The sequence below is a fragment of the Calcarisporiella thermophila genome, assembly GCF_041956535.1.
Source record: "Calcarisporiella thermophila strain CBS 279.70 unplaced genomic scaffold VTP21scaffold_16, whole genome shotgun sequence".
Lineage (NCBI taxonomy): Eukaryota > Fungi > Calcarisporiellomycota > Calcarisporiellomycetes > Calcarisporiellales > Calcarisporiellaceae > Calcarisporiella > Calcarisporiella thermophila.
In genome coordinates this window covers 537,605-556,729 of record NW_027192206.1, presented here as the reverse complement: position 1 = coordinate 556,729, position 19,125 = coordinate 537,605, and the positions used below count along the sequence as shown (strand labels likewise).

At 47.8% G+C, this 19,125-nt stretch overlaps 8 protein-coding genes and 2 non-coding genes across 10 annotated transcripts; 6 read left to right on the top strand and 4 right to left on the bottom strand.

Moving 5' to 3' along the window:
* Positions 1-344: 344 nt before the first annotated feature.
* Positions 345-1,311, top strand: VTP21DRAFT_3159 (60S ribosomal protein eL20; the record flags this gene model as incomplete). Its single annotated transcript, XM_069393431.1, has 3 exons — positions 345-353; positions 695-874; positions 973-1,311. The coding sequence occupies 3 exons, from the start codon at positions 345-347 to the stop codon at positions 1,309-1,311; spliced, it is 528 nt and encodes a 175-aa protein (XP_069249769.1).
* Positions 1,312-2,611: 1,300 nt separating this feature from the next.
* Positions 2,612-3,453, bottom strand: VTP21DRAFT_3158 (uncharacterized protein; the record flags this gene model as incomplete). Its single annotated transcript, XM_069393430.1, has 3 exons — positions 2,612-2,655; positions 2,714-3,114; positions 3,182-3,453. 3 exons carry the CDS (start codon positions 3,451-3,453, stop codon positions 2,612-2,614), a joined length of 717 nt encoding a protein of 238 aa, XP_069249768.1.
* A 228-nt stretch (positions 3,454-3,681) lies between these two features.
* Positions 3,682-4,313, top strand: VTP21DRAFT_3157 (uncharacterized protein; the record flags this gene model as incomplete). Its single annotated transcript, XM_069393429.1, has 2 exons — positions 3,682-4,011; positions 4,089-4,313. 2 exons carry the CDS (start codon positions 3,682-3,684, stop codon positions 4,311-4,313), a joined length of 555 nt encoding a protein of 184 aa, XP_069249767.1.
* Positions 4,314-5,329: 1,016 nt separating this feature from the next.
* VTP21DRAFT_3156 (uncharacterized protein) lies at positions 5,330-6,980 on the bottom strand (the record flags this gene model as incomplete). The annotated part of the gene is made up of 3 exons (XM_069393428.1): positions 5,330-6,526; positions 6,583-6,673; positions 6,757-6,980. 3 exons carry the CDS (start codon positions 6,978-6,980, stop codon positions 5,330-5,332), a joined length of 1,512 nt encoding a protein of 503 aa, XP_069249766.1.
* A 560-nt stretch (positions 6,981-7,540) lies between these two features.
* Positions 7,541-8,259, top strand: VTP21DRAFT_3155 (uncharacterized protein; the record flags this gene model as incomplete). The annotated part of the gene is made up of 2 exons (XM_069393427.1): positions 7,541-8,096; positions 8,210-8,259. The coding sequence occupies 2 exons, from the start codon at positions 7,541-7,543 to the stop codon at positions 8,257-8,259; spliced, it is 606 nt and encodes a 201-aa protein (XP_069249765.1).
* A 563-nt stretch (positions 8,260-8,822) lies between these two features.
* Positions 8,823-10,344, top strand: VTP21DRAFT_3154 (uncharacterized protein; the record flags this gene model as incomplete). Its single annotated transcript, XM_069393426.1, has 6 exons — positions 8,823-8,843; positions 8,930-8,986; positions 9,065-9,165; positions 9,242-9,338; positions 9,415-9,725; positions 9,852-10,344. 6 exons carry the CDS (start codon positions 8,823-8,825, stop codon positions 10,342-10,344), a joined length of 1,080 nt encoding a protein of 359 aa, XP_069249764.1.
* Positions 10,345-10,951: 607 nt separating this feature from the next.
* Positions 10,952-11,024, bottom strand: VTP21DRAFT_t190. The gene has a single exon. It is a non-coding gene; the product is annotated as a tRNA-Lys (tRNA).
* A 749-nt stretch (positions 11,025-11,773) lies between these two features.
* Positions 11,774-12,016, bottom strand: VTP21DRAFT_3153 (uncharacterized protein; the record flags this gene model as incomplete). Its single annotated transcript, XM_069393425.1, has 1 exon — positions 11,774-12,016. The coding sequence occupies one exon, from the start codon at positions 12,014-12,016 to the stop codon at positions 11,774-11,776; it is 243 nt and encodes an 80-aa protein (XP_069249763.1).
* Positions 12,017-15,052: 3,036 nt separating this feature from the next.
* VTP21DRAFT_t193 lies at positions 15,053-15,125 on the top strand. The gene has a single exon. It is a non-coding gene; the product is annotated as a tRNA-Lys (tRNA).
* A 581-nt stretch (positions 15,126-15,706) lies between these two features.
* On the top strand, positions 15,707-17,865 carry VTP21DRAFT_3152 (uncharacterized protein; the record flags this gene model as incomplete). Its single annotated transcript, XM_069393424.1, has 4 exons — positions 15,707-15,807; positions 15,895-16,679; positions 16,780-17,004; positions 17,129-17,865. The coding sequence occupies 4 exons, from the start codon at positions 15,707-15,709 to the stop codon at positions 17,863-17,865; spliced, it is 1,848 nt and encodes a 615-aa protein (XP_069249762.1).
* Positions 17,866-19,125: the final 1,260 nt, after the last annotated feature.

Here is a 19,125-nt window from a genome sequence, read left to right as displayed (position 1 = left end):
TAATTCTGATATAATTGTTTTTTCTTGCATTTGCTTCTCTATTCTATATTCTTTCCATTTCTCTCTCTCTTTTTTTTTTTAACTCTATTCTAGCCTATTCCACCCTATTTTACCCCTATTAATATATCTCGCGAAGAGAAGACTAATAAATTTGGAGAGCTGTATTGGAAGTCTCTGAAATCATTCCTTTTTCATTGGTGGCCCCCCTCATCATCATAGTCGGGCAAGAATTTTGGAAAAATTAAGTCGAGGGCAGGTTTCTCGATCCCATTCAAAGATCTCCACTTCATCATCTTGTTCGGTCCTTCTTTTTTTTATTCCTTTGGAAAATCGATATTAGGAAAATGGCCAGGGTGAGTATATACCTGAGATAGGATATAGAAATGGGATGGGAGGGAGGCTAGTGTGGGGAGGAGTAGCCGCTAGAGAGCCAAAGAGGGTGGGGTGATGGATGGGTATTCGGTTGGATGAGGGGATGGATGGATGGAGGAAGAGGGGGCGGCAGTAGGATGCGGGCAAAGGAGGGCACGAGGTGCAGACCTTTGCTCCTTTGATCCAACGGAATGGATGGACGGGGATGGGGGGTGTAGGATGGGCAAAATGGATGGAACATGGGCGATGGCTGGATGAAGCATGATGTTGATCGATCTATCCTAATTAATCGCCATTCTTCTTTTTTTTTCTTCCCATGTAGCTGCACGAATATCAAGTGGTTGGCCGTAAGCTCCCCTCCAAGTCGGAGCCCGTGCCCAAGCTCTACCGCATGCGCTTGTTTGCTCCTAATGAGGTTGTGGCCAAGAGCCGTTTCTGGTACTTCCTGAGGAAGCTCCGCAAGGTCAAGAAAGCTGCGGGCGAGATCGTCTCAGTGAACGAGGTAAGCTCTGAGGATTTTGATTTGCCCCTTGAATCGGATCGTCTCCGAGGAGAGGGGGTAGAGAGCCGGGAATTAACTCAGTCCCCCTGGGTGAACAGATCTTCGAGAAGCGCCCTGACACCGTCAAGAACTTCGGTGTCTGGCTCCGCTACGACTCCCGCAGCGGTACCCACAACATGTACAAGGAGTTCCGCGAGCTCTCCCGCGTTGCTGCCGTCGAGGCCTGCTACCAGGACATGGCTGCCCGCCACCGCGCCCGCTTCAGCTCCATCCAGATCATCCGTGTTGCTGAGGTCAAGAACGCCGACGTTCGCCGCCCCTACATCAAGCAGCTGTTGGTGCCCAAGCTCCGCTTCCCGCTGCCGCACCGCGTCCAGCTCCGGGACAAGGCCAAGAGCTCTGTGTTCGTTGCCAAGCGGCCCACGACTTTCTATTAGGTGGAAGGCTCTTAATAAAACAAGTTTATTTTCTATATGCGCCCTCGTTTACTCTGTCTTTTTTCTTTCTTTTTTACTCGTGTAATAAAGAAGGAGAATTTTCTTTATTCATCCTAAGGCTCCATGGGGAATCCAGGGAGAGAGAAATCGAACCTTGGCTTCCGCACCATGGATTCCTCGCTGCTACATGAATTCTAGGGGGTTGCGCTCTCTGCCCCCCACTTCCACCTCTTAATAGGCCGTTAATTTTGCTCGCGGGAGAGCCGCTTTCGCCACTGGAGGCTGGTTATAGTGCGTCTTCAACAGCGAAATTTCATGCGTTCTTTGATCGAAAAAATGGTCGTTTTTATAGAAATAAGACACACTACTCATAAACACTATGGGTGAACACTGATACGTGCGGTTATCTGGCTATTAAAATGTTTGAGAGTGAGGTTTGGGTTTGGAATACGGATTAGCAATATTATATTGCAGCTCATCGAATAATAAGCAATTCGCCTGCTAAGTGAGAAACGAGAGCCATATTCATCCTCGATATATTTTTCGACAGACGTGACGGATATAATTCTGAAATCAGTCCTAAATACAGCGACTACCTTGCGGATGACGTTGCTCTCCTTTGGCCTCACAACGAGGTTAAATCCCACCGAATATAAAGAGCCCTTAACTGTGTCACCTACTATATTGGATCCGGGTTTAAACTATTTTCCTCCAGGGCGATGGAGAATATGGTTTTTATTTTTAAATGAGGGTGGCACTGCCAAGAACTCTATCTCCCCCTGAGGGTGTGGAGAGTTCGCATACGGTTCCTCCCCGTATGCCAAGCCGGTCGCTTTTCAGCGAGGCGATTAAGTTGCCTATTCTACCAGCAATGGTGGCACAAATCGAATTTCGTACAGAACTATTGCGCATCTAGCGGCTCAAGTTCCAAGGCGAATCACCCAGAAACACCGGAGGGGAAGGACTCATTCCCGAGCCAGCCCTCTGAAGTGCACAGCAGCCTCGCTGAGCAGGGATATGGTTCCGATATAACCTTGTTTTATTGCATCAAAACAGTATATCTATTTTTTTCCTCCTACTTTCCACTCTGTAATTGTCATATTACTGGCCAGAGATGATGGCAATGGTGTTCGTGAATCCAATGCGAGCGGGAAAGAAAAAAAAGTTGTTAATAAAAAAAAGAAAAATAGTTATACAGAAACTGACAGCATATCCATTGAAATGATGTTCAAGAAAATATTATACAGCATATTCAAATTAGCTAAGAAGGCGAAGGGGGGGGGGGGGGAGAAGGGGAGAGCTAGCGAAAAGGTCCATTGGGAAAGCTTCTCGCGCCAGTATAACCTAGGAAGCGCGGTTAGCAGGGCCACACCAGGAGGTTCAAAACGCAGCTCGGACTTACCCATGAACCCGATATATTGGACGTCTATATTGTTTGAATTCCCATCCGACCGCAGCAGCTTCACCAGGACATAGCGTGCAGAGCGATGGTTCAACTGCGTGCGCGAAAAATACCCATTTGGAGCCTCCAGCGAGAAATAGGCGGCGGGGCGGAGCATGCTTTCCTGATCCTCCACCGTGTCCTGTAACTCATCGTAATCCTCGATAGTATAGTCGTCGTACTGCGCGGTATCCTGTTCGGAGATGGGCTCGTGGGAAATGAAGAGAAGGCCTTCGGTGCAGGGCGCGGTGAATCCGTAGGCCGGGGCCTTGATTATGAAAGACGTGAGAACACACGTGGTGTCTGTGTGGTGGGGATCGTTGAAGCGGAGTAGAATGTTGACGTTGCCGGCCTTGGAAGAGCTGTAGAGTAGACGCAAAAGGGATCAGCCAAATCATGGCCCCCAATGGAAGTTCTTGACTACCATACCAATACACCGTTGCATCATCGTGCAAAATATTCTCGATCGAGTACGCGTGGCTAAATACGCCGCCGTCATGGGTTACAATTTCAAACCGCAGATATTCTTCGTCGTCGATGCTAGTGAATGGCATGGAGGAGGGCGATTTGTTTTTGCCGTAGATGTCCGAATGGTTGGGGGGCGAAAGTAGGGGCAGCGGCGGGCGATAGAGGGTCACTGGCCTGTGCGGTGAGGTGCGCGCGTAAGTTCGATGCCATATAGAATCCGAATTGACCGGCATCCTGACCAAAGTCAGAGCGACAATATTACAATTTCAAGTTCAGTATCTCTTTTCACCTTGTCAGGAAAAAGCGGAGGTGGCCACCAAAGAGTCAAGTGGGAAAAAAATGCTGCGCCGCAATTTCTCTGTTCGAGATTCGAGCCCGATCCCCCCCTTCGGATACAGGTTGACGTTTTTGTCAAGAGCCGAAAAAAGAAGGAAACATTCCATTTCAGATCGAAAAGCTCCATGTCGCGTCTTCCCTCTCGTCTTCACGTTCTCTTTCGCCCTTATGCTGCCTTCTCCCCGCGGATTTCTCGTCCCGTGTGCCCGACCAGAGTCGTCTCTCCTGCGCTAAATCGATCCTTCCACTCGTCCCCGTTCCATCGCGATCAGAATGAGAGCGGGCACCGAGGCGTCGATCCCAATCACCCTCTCATTCAGCAGCTGGCCAGCAACCCGCATATCTTGCACTCGCTCACCGAGTTCACGCAGCTGCTGCAGGAGAAAGGTCTCGATGTCACGGGAGCCAAGCCGCCAAGCTTCATGCAAATGATGAAGCTTATGACGGATTCGCAGGTAGAAATAGGGCCCCTTTTCATGGGCATGGGATTCAGGTGTACCCTTACTAACTGAAACTTGTTTCCGCGGCCTAGATCAAGGAGAAGGTGGGCGAAATTTCACAGCAATTCCAGGCCGCCGGCATTCAACTCGATATGAGCACCATCATGGAGCTTTCCAAAGCGATGCAAGGAGAAGCTGCGCAGGGCGAACAGGCCACGCAATATGACACCAATGTTCTCGAAGATAGATCCTCCACCGCGTCGCAGGATCAGCCCGGCCTAATGAGCAAAATGAAGAACATCTTTGGGAAGAAATAAATACGTTGATCGTATATAGTTATATATATTTATATATATACATTGGGTTTCTTTGTGATAGAGCTTGGTGGAGGATGGGTATGTTCAATAAAGCGTTCTTGAATTGAAAGTATCTGGACTGGGCGCTGTTTTACCGGCGATGATCATGATTTTTTCTCTTTCACCAGAAACGCTCGGCACGAGAAATCGATCTATAGACATTCCCTCCCATCTGGCGCCAAATGGCCCAGCCCCTACTTGTTTACTCCCCGTTGGATTTACCACATCTCTAACCTAACCTATTCTCTTTCACGTCCTATAAAGGCTCTATCCAAGTAGGCAAGCCTGGTTTCCCTATCCTCTCAGGCCTATTGGCTAAGATCAAGTGTAGTATCTGTTCTGAACAGCTTGATATCTGTTCCACTGGGCACGTCCCAGTTCTTGATATCAAACTGATTTTTGGTCAGCGGGCGGCGAGGCTCTGGCTTGCCATCCTCACCCCCACCGGTGTCCCCAGTATCGCACTACCTCTGGGTGATGCCGACTTCTCCTCCGGGGGAATTCATCCTTTAAAAAGAGAAAGAAGAGAGAAAGTGAAGAGAATGCATCCGTGTCCACTATGAACACAAACTTATTCTCGGAAACATAAGCCAAGAGTTCCTTTAGGAGACACCCGTTTGAAGGTTTAATTTAGACCAACTTGGTTTTCACCGTTTCCATCTTTGTCACCTTGAGACTATAGGATACAAAATATGTATTCTATCTTATAAACTACGAGAGAAATGAAGAAGAGCAAGCAAAAGAATAAATAAATAAGCGGGCGGGCGGGGTGAGGAAAGGGGCGGCGAAACAAGCTGAGATAGCAAGAGGGTATTAGGAGGTAAAGAAAAAAAAAAGGAAATAATAGAAATAGTATAAAACGGATAGGCTTACAATTAATATTAATATCTAAGAAGATCTTTTCTTTTTAAAAGATATAGAATGTTTTTCACGAAAACGAAAACCAAAAAGAAACCACACCCTATGGGGGGGTACCACTAGTGGATATAACGGAAGTCGGGGTGCTTGTCCCCGAGATCGCTGTCGGCATCGATGATTTGCTTGCGCTGCTCGGGCGGCAGGTTGGCACGCCTCTTGTTCTCGCGCCAGAGCATAAACTTGAGGGCCATACCCAGGAGGGCCATCAGGCCAATGAAGAGGGCGGAGAGGCCGTGGCCGCGGTGGTAAAGGGGAGCATCGTCCTTGGTGTAGATCTGCCCGGAGATGACCCCGCCGATGTTGCCGACGGAGACGATGATGGCCTGGGCGACCGCCTTCTTGTAGTGACCGGCGAAGTTGTTCGAGAACCAGGAGAGCAGGGGAGGCGTGGCGGAGAAGAGGCCAGCGGCGACGAAGAACACGGCGGCATACTGCTTGGCAGGGTCGGAGCCGTAGCAGGCCAGGGCAATGTAGGCGAAGAAGGTGACCCAGAGGGGGGTGACCATGTGGATGCCGCGCTCTCCAAAGCGGTCCGAGAGGAAGCCGACGATGATCGTGACCACGCAGGCGACGAGGTAGGGCAAGGCCGACATCAGGTTGGTCATCAGCGGGTCGAAGGCGCCCATGGTCTTGATGATGGTGGGCAGGAAGTAGGAGATGGCGTAGAGGGGAATGGCGTGGAAGAGGAACATGAAGGAGTAGATCCAGGTCTTGAGGTCGAAGAGGGCATAGCGGATGTGGTAGCTGCGGAACTCGTCCTGGGCACGGTAGAGGCTGTCGGCGATCTTCAAGCGCTTGACGGCAAGCTCGCGCTCCTCGGGGGTGAGGAAGGGGGCCGTGCTGGGGAAGCTGGGGAACGTGAAGAAGGCGATCAGCGCGATGCCCAGTGACATCACGCCCTCGATGATGAAGATCCACTGCCACGCGCGGTATCCGTGACGGCCTTCGAGCGTGGTCTGGATGCCGTAGGCGATGAAGCCGCCAAACGCGCCGGCAAACGTTCCCGCCGAGAAGTACAGGGTGACTCGGCGGGCCATCTCCTTGCGCTTGTAGAACATGGTGAGGAACAGAAGGATGCCGGGAACCAGGCCGGCCTCGGCCACCCCCAAGAAGAACCGGCAGGCGAACAGGGAGCCGAAGTCCTTGGCGGCAGCCTGACAGATCGTGATGATACTCCAGATGGCCATGATGAAGGGCAGCCAGCGCGCGGGGCCGATCTTTTTCACGACGAGATTGGAGGGGACCTCAAACAGAACCTAAGCGAGATTGGTTAGTTGAAATTGAAACCAGGGGAATCAGGCGGGCCACTCACATATCCAGCGAAGAAGATCGAGACACAGCCGCTGAATTGCGCGCCGCTCAGATTCAAGTCCTCGGACAGGCGGGCCGCATTGGCATTGCCGCTAAGGGGAGGTCGTGGGAGCGAGGTTAGCGTTCCCAGATCAAGGATAGCGGTTTGGTTGCGTGGGAGAAAACTCTAACTTACATGTTGACCCGATCGAGGAAGGAGAGCAGGTAGAACAGGGCGAGCTGGGGAAGGAGATACATGTCCAGCTTGCGCACAAGCTGGGCCTCCTTCGCGGGGTCGATCTCGTCGACGGGCAGCGACTTTTCGGCGTCGGCCACCAGGACGGCGTCGGTGCCGGAGGAGGAGGAGACGACCTCCTGCTTCTCGGACGACGGGGTTTCTACCTTTTCAGAGTCATGCATTGTGCAATGGGATGGGATGGCGGGGGCGAGATGGAGGGAGGGGAAGGGGAAGGGGAAGGGGAAGGGGCTGAATGGGACTGGGAATGGGATGAGGAGATGGGGAGAGCAAACAGAGGAAGAGGGCGGGTGCGCAAGAAAAATATAGGGGCCGGCGGGTGTCGAAATGGCCTGGTCCGGGCGAAGGGAAGAAAAGGGAGAAAACAGACACAACGGTCCAACCTACTTGGTGTCTCGGGTTCAGTGTAAAGTTTGAAGCGGGGATTGCGCAACGACGCGAGGCGACTGGGACGAGAGGCCTTGGCCTGGCTGCAGGGACGGCTCGCGGGCGATTTTTAAGCTGAGCACCAAGAGGAGCTGCGAGCGCGGCGAGCAACAGCTGGCAGCCGTGATCCCAGATGGGGGGCGGCTGACCCATTGGTCCCAAGCTTGTGTGCCCTGCAGCGTCCCAATTGCGGCCCGGCGGAACCTTCGAATCCCGATTTGAGTTTGAGATTTTGGATCTCCGCGATTCCTCCGTCTTGTGCTGCGTCACACGGGGAAAGGGGGGGGAAGGTTCCACGATGAGGTCACCTCCTCAGAATAGCCTAGCCCGGCCTGTTTCCAAATCCTGTGCCCGGCTACACGCTCGCATTTCGCTATGCTGCCAAACACTTGATAGAGTGCGAAAACCTTGGCTACGCGCTGGCATGCCCGCTACCGCCCCAGGCCGCGCCGGCGTGTTCGGCGCGAGCTCGAAAGGGGAGACGGGGGAGGACGCTGGTGCTCGCACGCCCTGCCAAAGCATTGCTTGTTTTGTTTTTTCTGAGGCTGCTGTAACCTTTCTCCTTGCGCCGTTGGTGTCGACTTACCAACGCAGCCGGCCGAATCTCCTCTCCCCCTCCCCCCTAAGCCAAGCCCCCGCCCATCGGACTCAGACGACCGCACTGACATTCTGGCGAAGAAGGGCGGGGATCGAGCCGGCTGCATATTGTGCCAGAGCTTGCATCGACTCTGTGTTATTTTCTCATGGCCGCGAACTCCTCCTCCTCCTCCTCCTCCTTGCATCTAGCTCTCCCATCTCGCGTCAGTTCATATATCCTCCACGGAACCCTATTGCGGCGCGCTATACATTTTTATGTAAGCACCACATGGCATTAAGGTTGAGCGGGCGAATCTTATCGCCCACCTTCCCCTTCCCTGCAATTAAGCACCAACTCCAATCCTAACCTTATCATATCGTCCCGAGAAAGGTTATCCCGGCTGGGGAGACGAGGGGGGAGGTTTAGGAGCCACTACTTAGCCTCGCAGGATGGAGCCCCTCCTTTTCACATTTTTCCTTTCTTGCCTTCGCGCGCGAAACCGCTCGGCGCTGCGCCACTGGCTGTCTCTTCCGAAACATCGATCCAGCGTGCTCGGCTTTCTCAGAGCTGACTTTCGGTTCCGTGGAATGCGGTTCGATGCGTGAGATTATGCGAGGATTTGGTATTTCACTCCCGAGGCCCAGATCTTTTCTATCTTTTTCTTCTCTTGCTGGCCGAACGAAACCCCTTTTCAATGGCCGCTCGAAGGACATTTCCCTCCTTTGGGCCCGGGATTCCCTTGTTAAACTCTAATCCTCTTATCAAATCTCAGCTAAAAAAAAATCTTCGAGTTTGTACTCTTATGAAAACCTTTCATACTTTTTCGTGCCAAAGCTGCTTTGACTCGCTCCTTTTTTCTTTGCTTATTGTTTGATCTTTTCTTCTCCTTCTCTCCTTTTCTCTCTTTGACAGCTGTCGCTCCAGCTTCTTTCTACTGACTCCTCTCTCCCTTGCTCCCTCTCCTTCTTTCGCCTCGAGTGAAGACGGCTGTATTTGTTGAATCATGGGGCAGGAAACAAACTTTGTAAGTTGCTCGGCTTAATCCTGCAAGAGAAAGGGAAACAAAAGATTGTTTACGCAAACACTCACCCATCTCTCTCCTCCTCGCAGACTATTGCGACCGTAGGGTCCATCATCTCCATCATCGGGTCGCTCACCATCATCTTTGTAAGTTGTCCAGCGCGGCCCCGCCCGCGTCTGCTCCTAGGCCAACGAGACTAACAAAACCGCTGTCATGCTCCTTAGACCTTCCTTTGCTTCCCTCGTTTCCGCAATGCAACCACGCGATTAATTTTATGGCTTGCATTCTCCGACTTAATAGCGTGTACGGCAACCTTTCTGGGAAGGTGGGTAGTATTTGTCATTTCCTCGACGCCAATGGGTGGCGGCTAATGCGTCAAAATGCTTTTGCCCGGTACCCAGGTGGGCAATCCAGGCCCCGGACTCGGCCGCGTGCAAGGCCCAAGGCTTTGTGATGCAATGGATGGACATTTGCGGGTTCTTTTGGACCATGGCCATGGTAAGCGGTTGCCCTGCCCAATCCTAATTCGCACTTTGGATAAGCTAATGGTTGCCATTGCGGTCATTTCGTATAGGCCATTAACATGATTCTGGTGGTGGTCTTCAACTTGCCCGCAACCCGGGTCATGTCGCTCGAGAAATTCTGGATCGCTATCTGCTTTATCGTTCCCTTCCTTATCGCCTTGCCCACCCTCATTGTGACTGATCCGGTGCAGGGTAGCATGATTGGCGATGCACAGCTATGGTGCTGGATCAAAGCCGGCAACTTTGTGCTCTGGCGTATGTACATCTTCTACATCCCGATGTGGATCATTTTCATTGTGGATGCCGTCGCGTACATTGTGAGTGCCTTCTACTTATTCAAGACAGCACGCAAGATTCTCACGTAAGTAGAATGGCTCTGAGTCCTTGAAAGAAGGGGGGGGAGTAGGGAGCAAGGACATTGAAACGATTCGGAAATGGCACCAGTACTAATGGACGGCATTTCTTATTTTTCGCTTCTATTCCACAGAGCCAATGTTAAGAACTCGGCCCTGTCTCGATTTACCACGGTTTTCGTCAAGAACACCTCCATCTACCTCCTCTCCTACATCATCATCTGGATCTTCCCCACCGCCTCCCGTATCTACAGTCTCAGCACAAACCAATTTAACGATGGCTTGCTCACCCTCCAAGTCCTCATGGTCTCCCTTCGCGGATTCGTGCACTTTGTCGCTTATTTTTACTCAACATGGTTTGTGCCGATGCGCAAGAAGTCCACCGGCCACACGGGACAGGACCCCAACTCGCATCCCAACCCGTCCGGTGGAGCCTTCAGTGGAGTGATCATGAAGGGGTTGGGGATGAATGGCCCGGAGAGCACAGGTTATGAGCAGACCCACTCCCGCACCGAGCTCTCCCGCGCCGACGAGAGGGAGTACGAGCTCGAGATGCGAGCGGGCATCGAGCGGATGGAGAAATTCGACTCGCACAACCCGTCTCACAAAGGAGGAATGCACTTATAACCTGAGGGAGGGGAAAAGAGACTTTATAATTTGCTTAGCAGCCATGAAGATAGGATACCCCCCTTCCTCTATTGATCGTTGACGGAATGGGCCCAACCTATTCTTAACGTGGATTGAGTTTTGTACCTATTTGTTTTTGTTTTTAGTTTTACCCTTTAATGCCATCTTAAATTATTTTCTAAAATTGTGTTTTTAATAGCCCCTTTTTCATAATAACTTAGAATAGTTCATAAAATGTGTTGTTTTTCCTTATTTTGGTGATGGAATAAAACAAGGGGAGGCGAAGTAGAGTAGCCCGCAGCCCCGCGCAATGGTTTGATGCATCCGTCGTTCATGCAAGCAAGCTTGGAGTGGTGACATAACAGGTGATGTGTCGGAGGCATGATGGCGGTAGGTTCGGGAAGCCGGCTTCCTCTCTGAAAACTCTGACCTTGTAATCCCTACCAAAATGATACCCTATTTGGCCTACACCATATTAGAAGGCATTATCTAGATGGGCTCAAGGGTGGAACTAAAAGACCTTGAAGGAGGGTTTTTACTCCACCTATTTTTGCAAAAATAAAGGGTAAAAATAGGCGTTTGTAAAGGTTGAAATCAAAAACGCTTGCGCCCGATGTGGGGCTCGAACCCACGGCCTTGGGATTAAAAGTCCCACGCTCTACCGATTGAGCTAACCGGGCAACGAAAATTGGCGTCAGGTTGAACTATATAAACCAAAAATTTCGCACCTGTTTTTGGGTGTGCGCTCAAGAAAGATTCTCTTGCAAATATGAACAAGTCAAAGGCTTAATGATATGTCCAAGTTATCTAAATTATCGAGATAAATAATGTTCAGAGTTATTATTAACACTCAAAGACCAAATATATGGCTGTAACCTCCTTATTGATATTTATAAAGGTCTCTTTCCAAGTTCATGCATAGTTGCGTCCATTCTCTGTGTATCGAATACAAGATAATAGTTTTATATGTTGGATCAATGTTCTTCATAATAAAAAGAGGCGGTATTCCGAAGTATTTCACGAATGAAAGCAGTTTACCAACTTCACAAGTGTATCGACAGAAGGTCCCATTGAATATGGTTTAACCACTAGGAAATCTCTAAGGAAAGAATGGGGCTGTTGAGAAACTTGTCGGCATACAAGGAATAAGGAGAGTACTTGATTAATTATAGGTGGATTACCGCATTATTTACCTTGGGGATCCATCGAATCGGGTATCTCTCTTGAGAACGCTAAATTAATCAAAATGGATAGGAATATAAGAATATTTTTCTGGATAGGCCTTCCTGACACCTGTCTAGTTTTAGGGCGTTATATAGCTTTAACAGGCAAGTTAATAAGTGACTGGTTATAATGCTGACTTTATTAACATAAACAGTTAATATGCATTATACACGGTATCGACGTAGTAGAATATTGGTAGCCATCTCTACCAGCACCGCTCGCCTACAGCAGTTCGCCAACAGCAGTTTCGGTAGTTTGCGGTCATATCCCCGTCGCGCATCACGCAGCCATAACCGTCTTGATGCAGACTGCCGCCCACTTTTCGGCAGCATGATTGCGTTGCCTGGAATTGAATGTCACCACCATTGCTTCGATCACATCTGCAGCTGTAGGCTGATGCGAAGCCTGCCACCAAAGCGAATGCCAGGAGAAACATGCTCGTCTTCATCGCGTCAAGTTGTTCGTCAAATTGAATGTTTGTTAAGCTGTTTGGAAAAATAGGTGAGAGAAGATATTGGGATGCTCCCTTTTGCCTGCACCCGCTTATATACGGTTGTTAAGAGGCAAAGTCATAACCTTAAAGTAGAGTGTTCTTGGGCATACCCCGTCCAAGTGCTGAGTCCATTGTTGTGAAATAGGTATTCTGCTTTTCGCGTCCATATCTTTGATGCGGCCTAAGTTAGGTGATAACGTATTGGCTTTATTCAAATCAAACTTAAACTCAATCTAAGCACCTTCTCTCGTTTTCTTAACCTTGTTTACTCCACGCTATCTTCAAGGGTGGATGATGGTGTCTCAACTATGAAGGCCAATCCAACGCAATGGTAACTTCGGCTATTTTGAATGGATCTTTTAGGCTAAATATTCTAATAAAGTTTGAGTATAATTATAATTCCAGTGTTGGTGCAAAACCGATATCGGCTTAGAAAATAAAATTCCCTCATGTACGTTTCTATCGAGTATACTCATTCTTGCTCGCTTTACGATGTTATAAAGAGATTTTTCCACGCGTAAAGCTTAGCCTATACGAAAGCTTAATCAAAATGAGCAGGATAATTTTTCCAGTCTACCATGATGCCAAGGGCCGTGGAATGTGTTTACGGGATAAGGCAAGGAGATTGTATTATAGTCTTCCACATTCAAACCTCAATGTAATATGGCCAAGCTCTGCTCACTCTACTTATCTAATATCCTTTTCCTTACATACATACCTTAGGTCGACACGCTTGCTCAAGATTGTGTAAAGTTTACACTTCAAAATGAATCTCTAGTTGAATTTTGGTTTCAATTTTTTACACCAATAATCTCCTTTTTGATTTCAACAAGGTCAGGATACGGCTAATGGGCAAATTTAATTTTATACATGGCTATTGCTCTGTTGTCAGGAGGCGGCGTGGTTAGAGATAACAGATTCTCCTTTGTTGTTCGACCCGTTTCTCATTACTCTTGTGAATGTAAATACTTCTTTTTCACCCCATTCCACCGTAGTCCACACTCTGGACCTTATTTCCCATCGTAAGATGGGGTATTAGGTTGCCAATCTTATTCTGTCCTCTCACAGGTTGCACGATACATTAAAATAGGATATTTAGAAACGAAGACTCGAATATTGAAGGAAGCTCAGAGGAGAGACCCCAAAATTTAGTTTTAGCTGAATGGAATAGTCCAATGTTCCCCGCTTGGGTATGTTTCATACTTTTTAGTTATACAGGTTTTTTTTTATCTAAATGGTTGATTCATAGTACCTCGGCAAAGATCAAAGAGAGCATCGAGTCATTTATATATGGAAAACTCCAGCGGAGGCAACGATCAGTACAACGAACTCGATTAAACCATGCATATTTCCGACAGACTTACAATGGAAGAAAATGAAGGCAGAGCGCAAAGTAGCGAAGAATTAGCAGTATGAAGCCCATAAAATTATTAAGGAAGAAATTCTTCCTAAGCGCACCCGATCAAAATGGTGGCTTACGAGATTACAAGCTTATTGTTATGGATAGTTTGAGATAGGAGAGTAAGAGAAAACTCCGCTTAGTTTATTCCAAAGTCCAAAAGCCAATATATATATATATGCATATAATGATGCTATCACAAATAGTCACAAGTATAAGACAAGCTGAAACTACGAAACGTAACACTTATTAAAACACATATTCAAAATTAACATAAAGTATTATGTAGATCAAGCAAAGTGTATAATTAATAACACCATTAATTCCTGGTAAGATACGTTACCCCAATAAATAAGGCCATAAATATTACTATTATAACTAGAATAGAAGCCGTCTTCTTAGTCAAGCCTGCATCTATTCCTTTTTGATAAATCAGCTCAAATACTTCTAAGATATAGCACTGAGAGCCAGGTTGATCGCTTTGCATGACGTACATCATATTGACGGTATTAGGACTAGTGGGTTCCGGACGATTCGATATAAACTCAACGGAAACGGTAGCCGGAGTATCAACACTCTGTTGATAGAGCTCTACATCGAGATCATCTATTGTATTATTACACAGCGCAGCGCTTCCGCAAGATATGCACGTGTAAAACTCGCCCTGTTGATCCTGTAGATTTTTATTTGTCACAGTCGAAAGAGAGACGGCAACGGAGTGTGTAGCATCATCACAAAGAATGTTATCTCTTTCATAAAAAGGGTATATATTACTGTCCATGGTTTGATAATTTTGGGGAAGGGTAAATATTTTGAATATTTGGATGGAGCTAAGTGAGGTAGAATTCTTCTCTTTTATATTGTCTTTTCAATTACGTCTGAAAATTGTTTTCAATTATATCGGAAACCAAGTATTGGAGGCGGCTCGGGCCCGCATCATCCGTCGAAACAAACTCCTCCATAAAATCCGGAGCAAACTTTGCTAATTTTTTGACGAAAAACAGGGTTGCTACAAACCTATTCAACTGTTTGGGCAAGCTAGATTAAGCGCATAGGAGGGTGGTATCATCCTTCCACATATTAAAGTTAACATTTTTTGGTAAGTGGTTTGTAACTGGTGGATTTCCGAATTGAGTCTCGAGAGCCGGGGACAATTTACTTTGCAAATTCTTCTAAGAAAATCTCATGGTTTTGATATGCAGCAGTATTTGTTTGTGATGTAAGAAATAGCGCCACGTAACACGATTATTACTTTTGCAACGCCAAAATCGATCAGAGCTGGAGAGAAAGATAGATTATTATTTACATCAAGCCAAAACTATCTTCCAGGTTAATATATCGATGTAATCTGTACTTTTTCGTAGGAGCGATCTTTCCGGTAATAGAGACTCAATCTTGATCAAAGTGGACAGCAGCCACGATATAATAGTGAGTGCTGGTGGGGGAAGTGGGGTTCAAACCCACGCCGTTTCATTCGGCATCCCTGGGATAGTCCACTACACCATCCCTCCTCCTCACATTGCAGCCCGTACGAATAAAAAAATGCAAAAACTTTGCTACAACAGGAAAAATTTGACAAACGAATCAAGTAAGCCCGGTTAGCTCAATCGGTAGAGCGTGGGACTTTTAATCCCAAGGCCGTGGGTTCGAGCCCCACATCGGGCGTTAACATTTTTAAAAATTTAAATTGTGATGATACCCTTTTTTGCAATATGCTTATTACTTAATACTTAATTTTCTCCAAGCAGGGAAGTGGGTTTCTGAATACTCGGAAGCATCTCCACTCTATTATTTCATGGTCTTTTCCCCAAATCCCTATTACTAATACAAGTAAGGAGTTTATGCATCCTACAACTCTCCATTGGGCTGTATTTTATATAAAGAGGCCTCTGAATTATATGCCCTATTTTGGAAGTAAGCATGAGAATGGGATCCGGTAGGAAACGAAACAGTGCGGTATGGGGATTAAGTACACATGAATGACGAAGAATGGCAATGATACCATACCAGGCTCAGCTTGAGACAGGAATAAGCCACGATTTCTCGACTTGGTGGCAATTTATGGCTTGAGGCTGTTTTGTTTTAAGGCATATAATAAGATTCTTGTGTTCTATGGCCGAATAAGGAGGCTTGACTAGTTTCATTCGTCCTCTTACACAACCTCTCGTAACCGTGTGCCCTCCTCTCCTCTATTTGCTTCTGGATATATAGGCGGCATCATTCTCTTCTACTCCCCAATTCTTGGCATGATAATGAGTATATATGTATTCGCTTTTCTCATTACTGCTGCGGTCGCATTCACTCCTGCGCCCAAGAGCTCATTCGGGCAACTGCTCCTCGGGAATCGGTAAGGCCTGTGCTTGCGCAGCATTCAGTGAAAATCTTGACTTTGAGCCGTAGTTTTCCTTTCTAACTTGGGCCTCTCCTCAACTAGTCTGATGTTCTATGGTGGTGCCACCATCAAGAACGGAATCCCTCTACCCAGCTCCGAACTTGCCATCCTTGATCTCAGCCAACAGTGGGATGTATCCAAGCCCGCATGGCTTCCCGTATCTGGGGAGGCATCCCTTCCGTTTCCTGTGGCAGGCAATGTACTTCTCCCTGGTGGCAATGCCAAAGACCCATACATGGTTACTTTTGGGGGAATGGTCGCGTCTAGCTTTTCGCCCAATGACCCAAACACAGAATTCAAATTAGCCCTGAGTAATTACACGTGGAGCGCTGGCACTGCCCCTAGTAGAAGAGCGTATAGTAGTGCAGTGAGTGAGAAGAATGGGGTGAGTTGGGTATATGGGGGCCAAATGGAGTTAGGAGAGGATATCCATGTGCTGAATGAATTGTATCGATTCGACGGGGCAACCTTCAAGTGGGAGCAGATCATTACAGAGCAGATGAATCCTGTTTCCGGGCCGGTCACTGGACATACTGGTAAATGTTGTTTAGAATTGGGGAAAGGGCACAGAAACGACCTAACTGTATTCCTTCTATCTCGTGACAGCTTCTTTGGTGAACGGGTAAGGTTTATTTGGGCTAGAGAGATAAGGGGCGCGTATTCACTACTGTTCTCTAGAAAAATGATTGTGTTAGGGGGGCACACGGGAACCGAGATGCGCAGCATGGGGGTGGCCTATATCTTTGATACTGCAAAGAGGGTATGGTCAACCAAGGATCTAGTTGGTCCCTATCCGCCGAAGCGTTGGCTGCATGGTGCTACAATAAGTAAGTAGAGTTTGAACCGGACTCACTCAATATACTTTGCTCTGTCTCCATCAATTGCTAACGCCCTCCCTCCCTCCTCTCCCTCCTCTCCCGTTATCAGCACAAGATGGTGGCATCTTCATTTGCGGCGGGACCGATGGGGTGTCTTCACTTTTCGGTGACGCTTGGATTCTCAATACTCGGACTTGGTCCTGGATCCAACTGAACCCTGGCATTTCACCTGGCGCAATCCCACCCACCCCGCGTATGCGCCACCAGTGTGCTCGCTCCGGATCCAATGTGATGATCATGTTTGGGGCGACAGAATTCAATGGGACAACAATGGGTAAGTGAACATCTTCTATAGAGCCGATATCGAACACACGCGCACACATGCGTAGATGTGCGTGTGCGAAAATGAATCATAGTAACTCCAATTAACTCCAGCCCTTTTCCTTTTCGGTGAACAGATAATAATATTTTCGTCTACGACGTAACCACGGGAAACTTTACTAACCGCTATGTCCCAAGCATGCTTGAAACGAATTTTAACTTGGATCCGCCAATGGAAAACCATACTCCTCCAGCCAACCCCCCGATAGTGCCCAACACTATGCCGCAGGTTGTATCGCAGCCGGCTCTCTCGCAAGGAGCCATCATTGGCACGGTACTAGGGAGCATTCTGATTGTAGGCGCCGTGGCCATTGTCGCCGTGCTCCTTATCCTGCGCCACCGCCGAAAATACAACTATAGGTCCAATCCTGGTGCGGGTCCACTCGAGGGCACTTCGTCCCCCGAAGACGATAGCGCAACGAGCATTGGGTTCAAGAATGGACCTCCGGGTTACTCCCCAGGGCATCCTGGTCAGCATCCTCGTGCAGGGCACTATTCGTTTCCGATAGCAGCTAATGAGCAGCACTATGTGGGGGGTGGTGCATATCAACCAGCTCCTATGAGATCGATGACGGGCGACGTTAATTATTCGCACCTGCAGTCTGCTCCATTTCTAATATCCATCCCGTCCCAATTCCCCTCCAGTTCAGCTCCCATAGCGGAGCCGCACCAACCACGGCAATCCTACCCGCCACAGTCGCAGCCCCCTGGAACCGCTGCGACTAATAACGTAGTTCATGCATCGCAATCCATGCCACAAGGGCAGCCAGTATCAAATTCGAACAACGGGTCGGCTATTATCGGTCGCAATTGACGGATATCGCCTATTTATTGGCTTGTGATAAACACATTGAGCTGTAAAGTCCTTCCTTTATTTCCTCCTGGATCCAATTCACTATCCTACTATTTCCATTATTTCGTGACCGTATAGCATATTTATTGACTTTTTATTTTTCAATTTTTTCCATTTCCTCATGGCAGATTCGAAAGATTGTATATCCCATATTTCCTCTCTATAATAATTAATTTTCAAAGGAATTAAAACTCCAGAGCCGCGTTCTTCACGTTTGAGGCGGGGGACAAGCCCATTTAGAGAATGCCGTCTTAAACCTCTGGGTTTGTTGTCACAGCTTGAGTAGATGTACTGTCAAGTTGAATTGATATGGTGAAGTGTGATAGCTTTATAATGAGCTTTTACACTGATTCTCATCCATTTCGAATAGTAATACATTGTATTACTATTCGATATTGGAATTTTTATTTTTTCCTACGTGGAGGCCATGTCATGGCCTCCACGTAGGAAAAAAAAACGAATGAAACTTATCCAGTGCATTCAAGAAATATGCATGCTTGCACCTCATCGCGTGAAACTCGGATGGACCGTCTTCCCCCTTTACGGAGCAAAGCTATGCGAATATTAGTTCAAGATTAGCGAAGGTTCAATATATGCTCTCGAGAGTGGAAGCTGGCATTCGGAAAATCAATAATGGATTGAGGATCTGAGGAGTTGCCTTGGCGGCGAAATAGGAGAATAAAATTTCCGTATTCATCCTCTCGCGCCGCTTTTATACCCGTCTTAAAGGTTGTGCAGAACCAATTTCAAAAGCCACAGCCAGCTGTAGCCTTTGCTGTCAGCAGGCTGCCCCATCTATGGAGGGTGACTCGGAACATTTGCCTTGGGGGAGGCTGGGCTTGCTTCGGTGAAACAGGACGGGCGGGCCTGGCCGATGGAGAACCAATTCTGTGTTAGTTAGGGGTCGTCAGGCGTTGGAGGAAGTGAAACAGAGCATATCAGGACGAAGACAAAGTCTCGCGTGCGGTGAAGAGGAGGGAGAGGGAGAGAGAGGCATTGTATTGATAGAATAAACATTGAGAAAGAAAACATCCAAGAAAGAAGGATCAATGTACATCGTTGGAAAATGATATGGAAAAGATAATATTCAGTGATCTAATAAAGAGAACGAAATAGAATAAACGGACATCATGGTTTAGGTACACAATATCATCATAAAAATCACACGCTCACACACATACACTGAATGCATGAGAAAAAAAAAATACAGGCCCAAGGGGT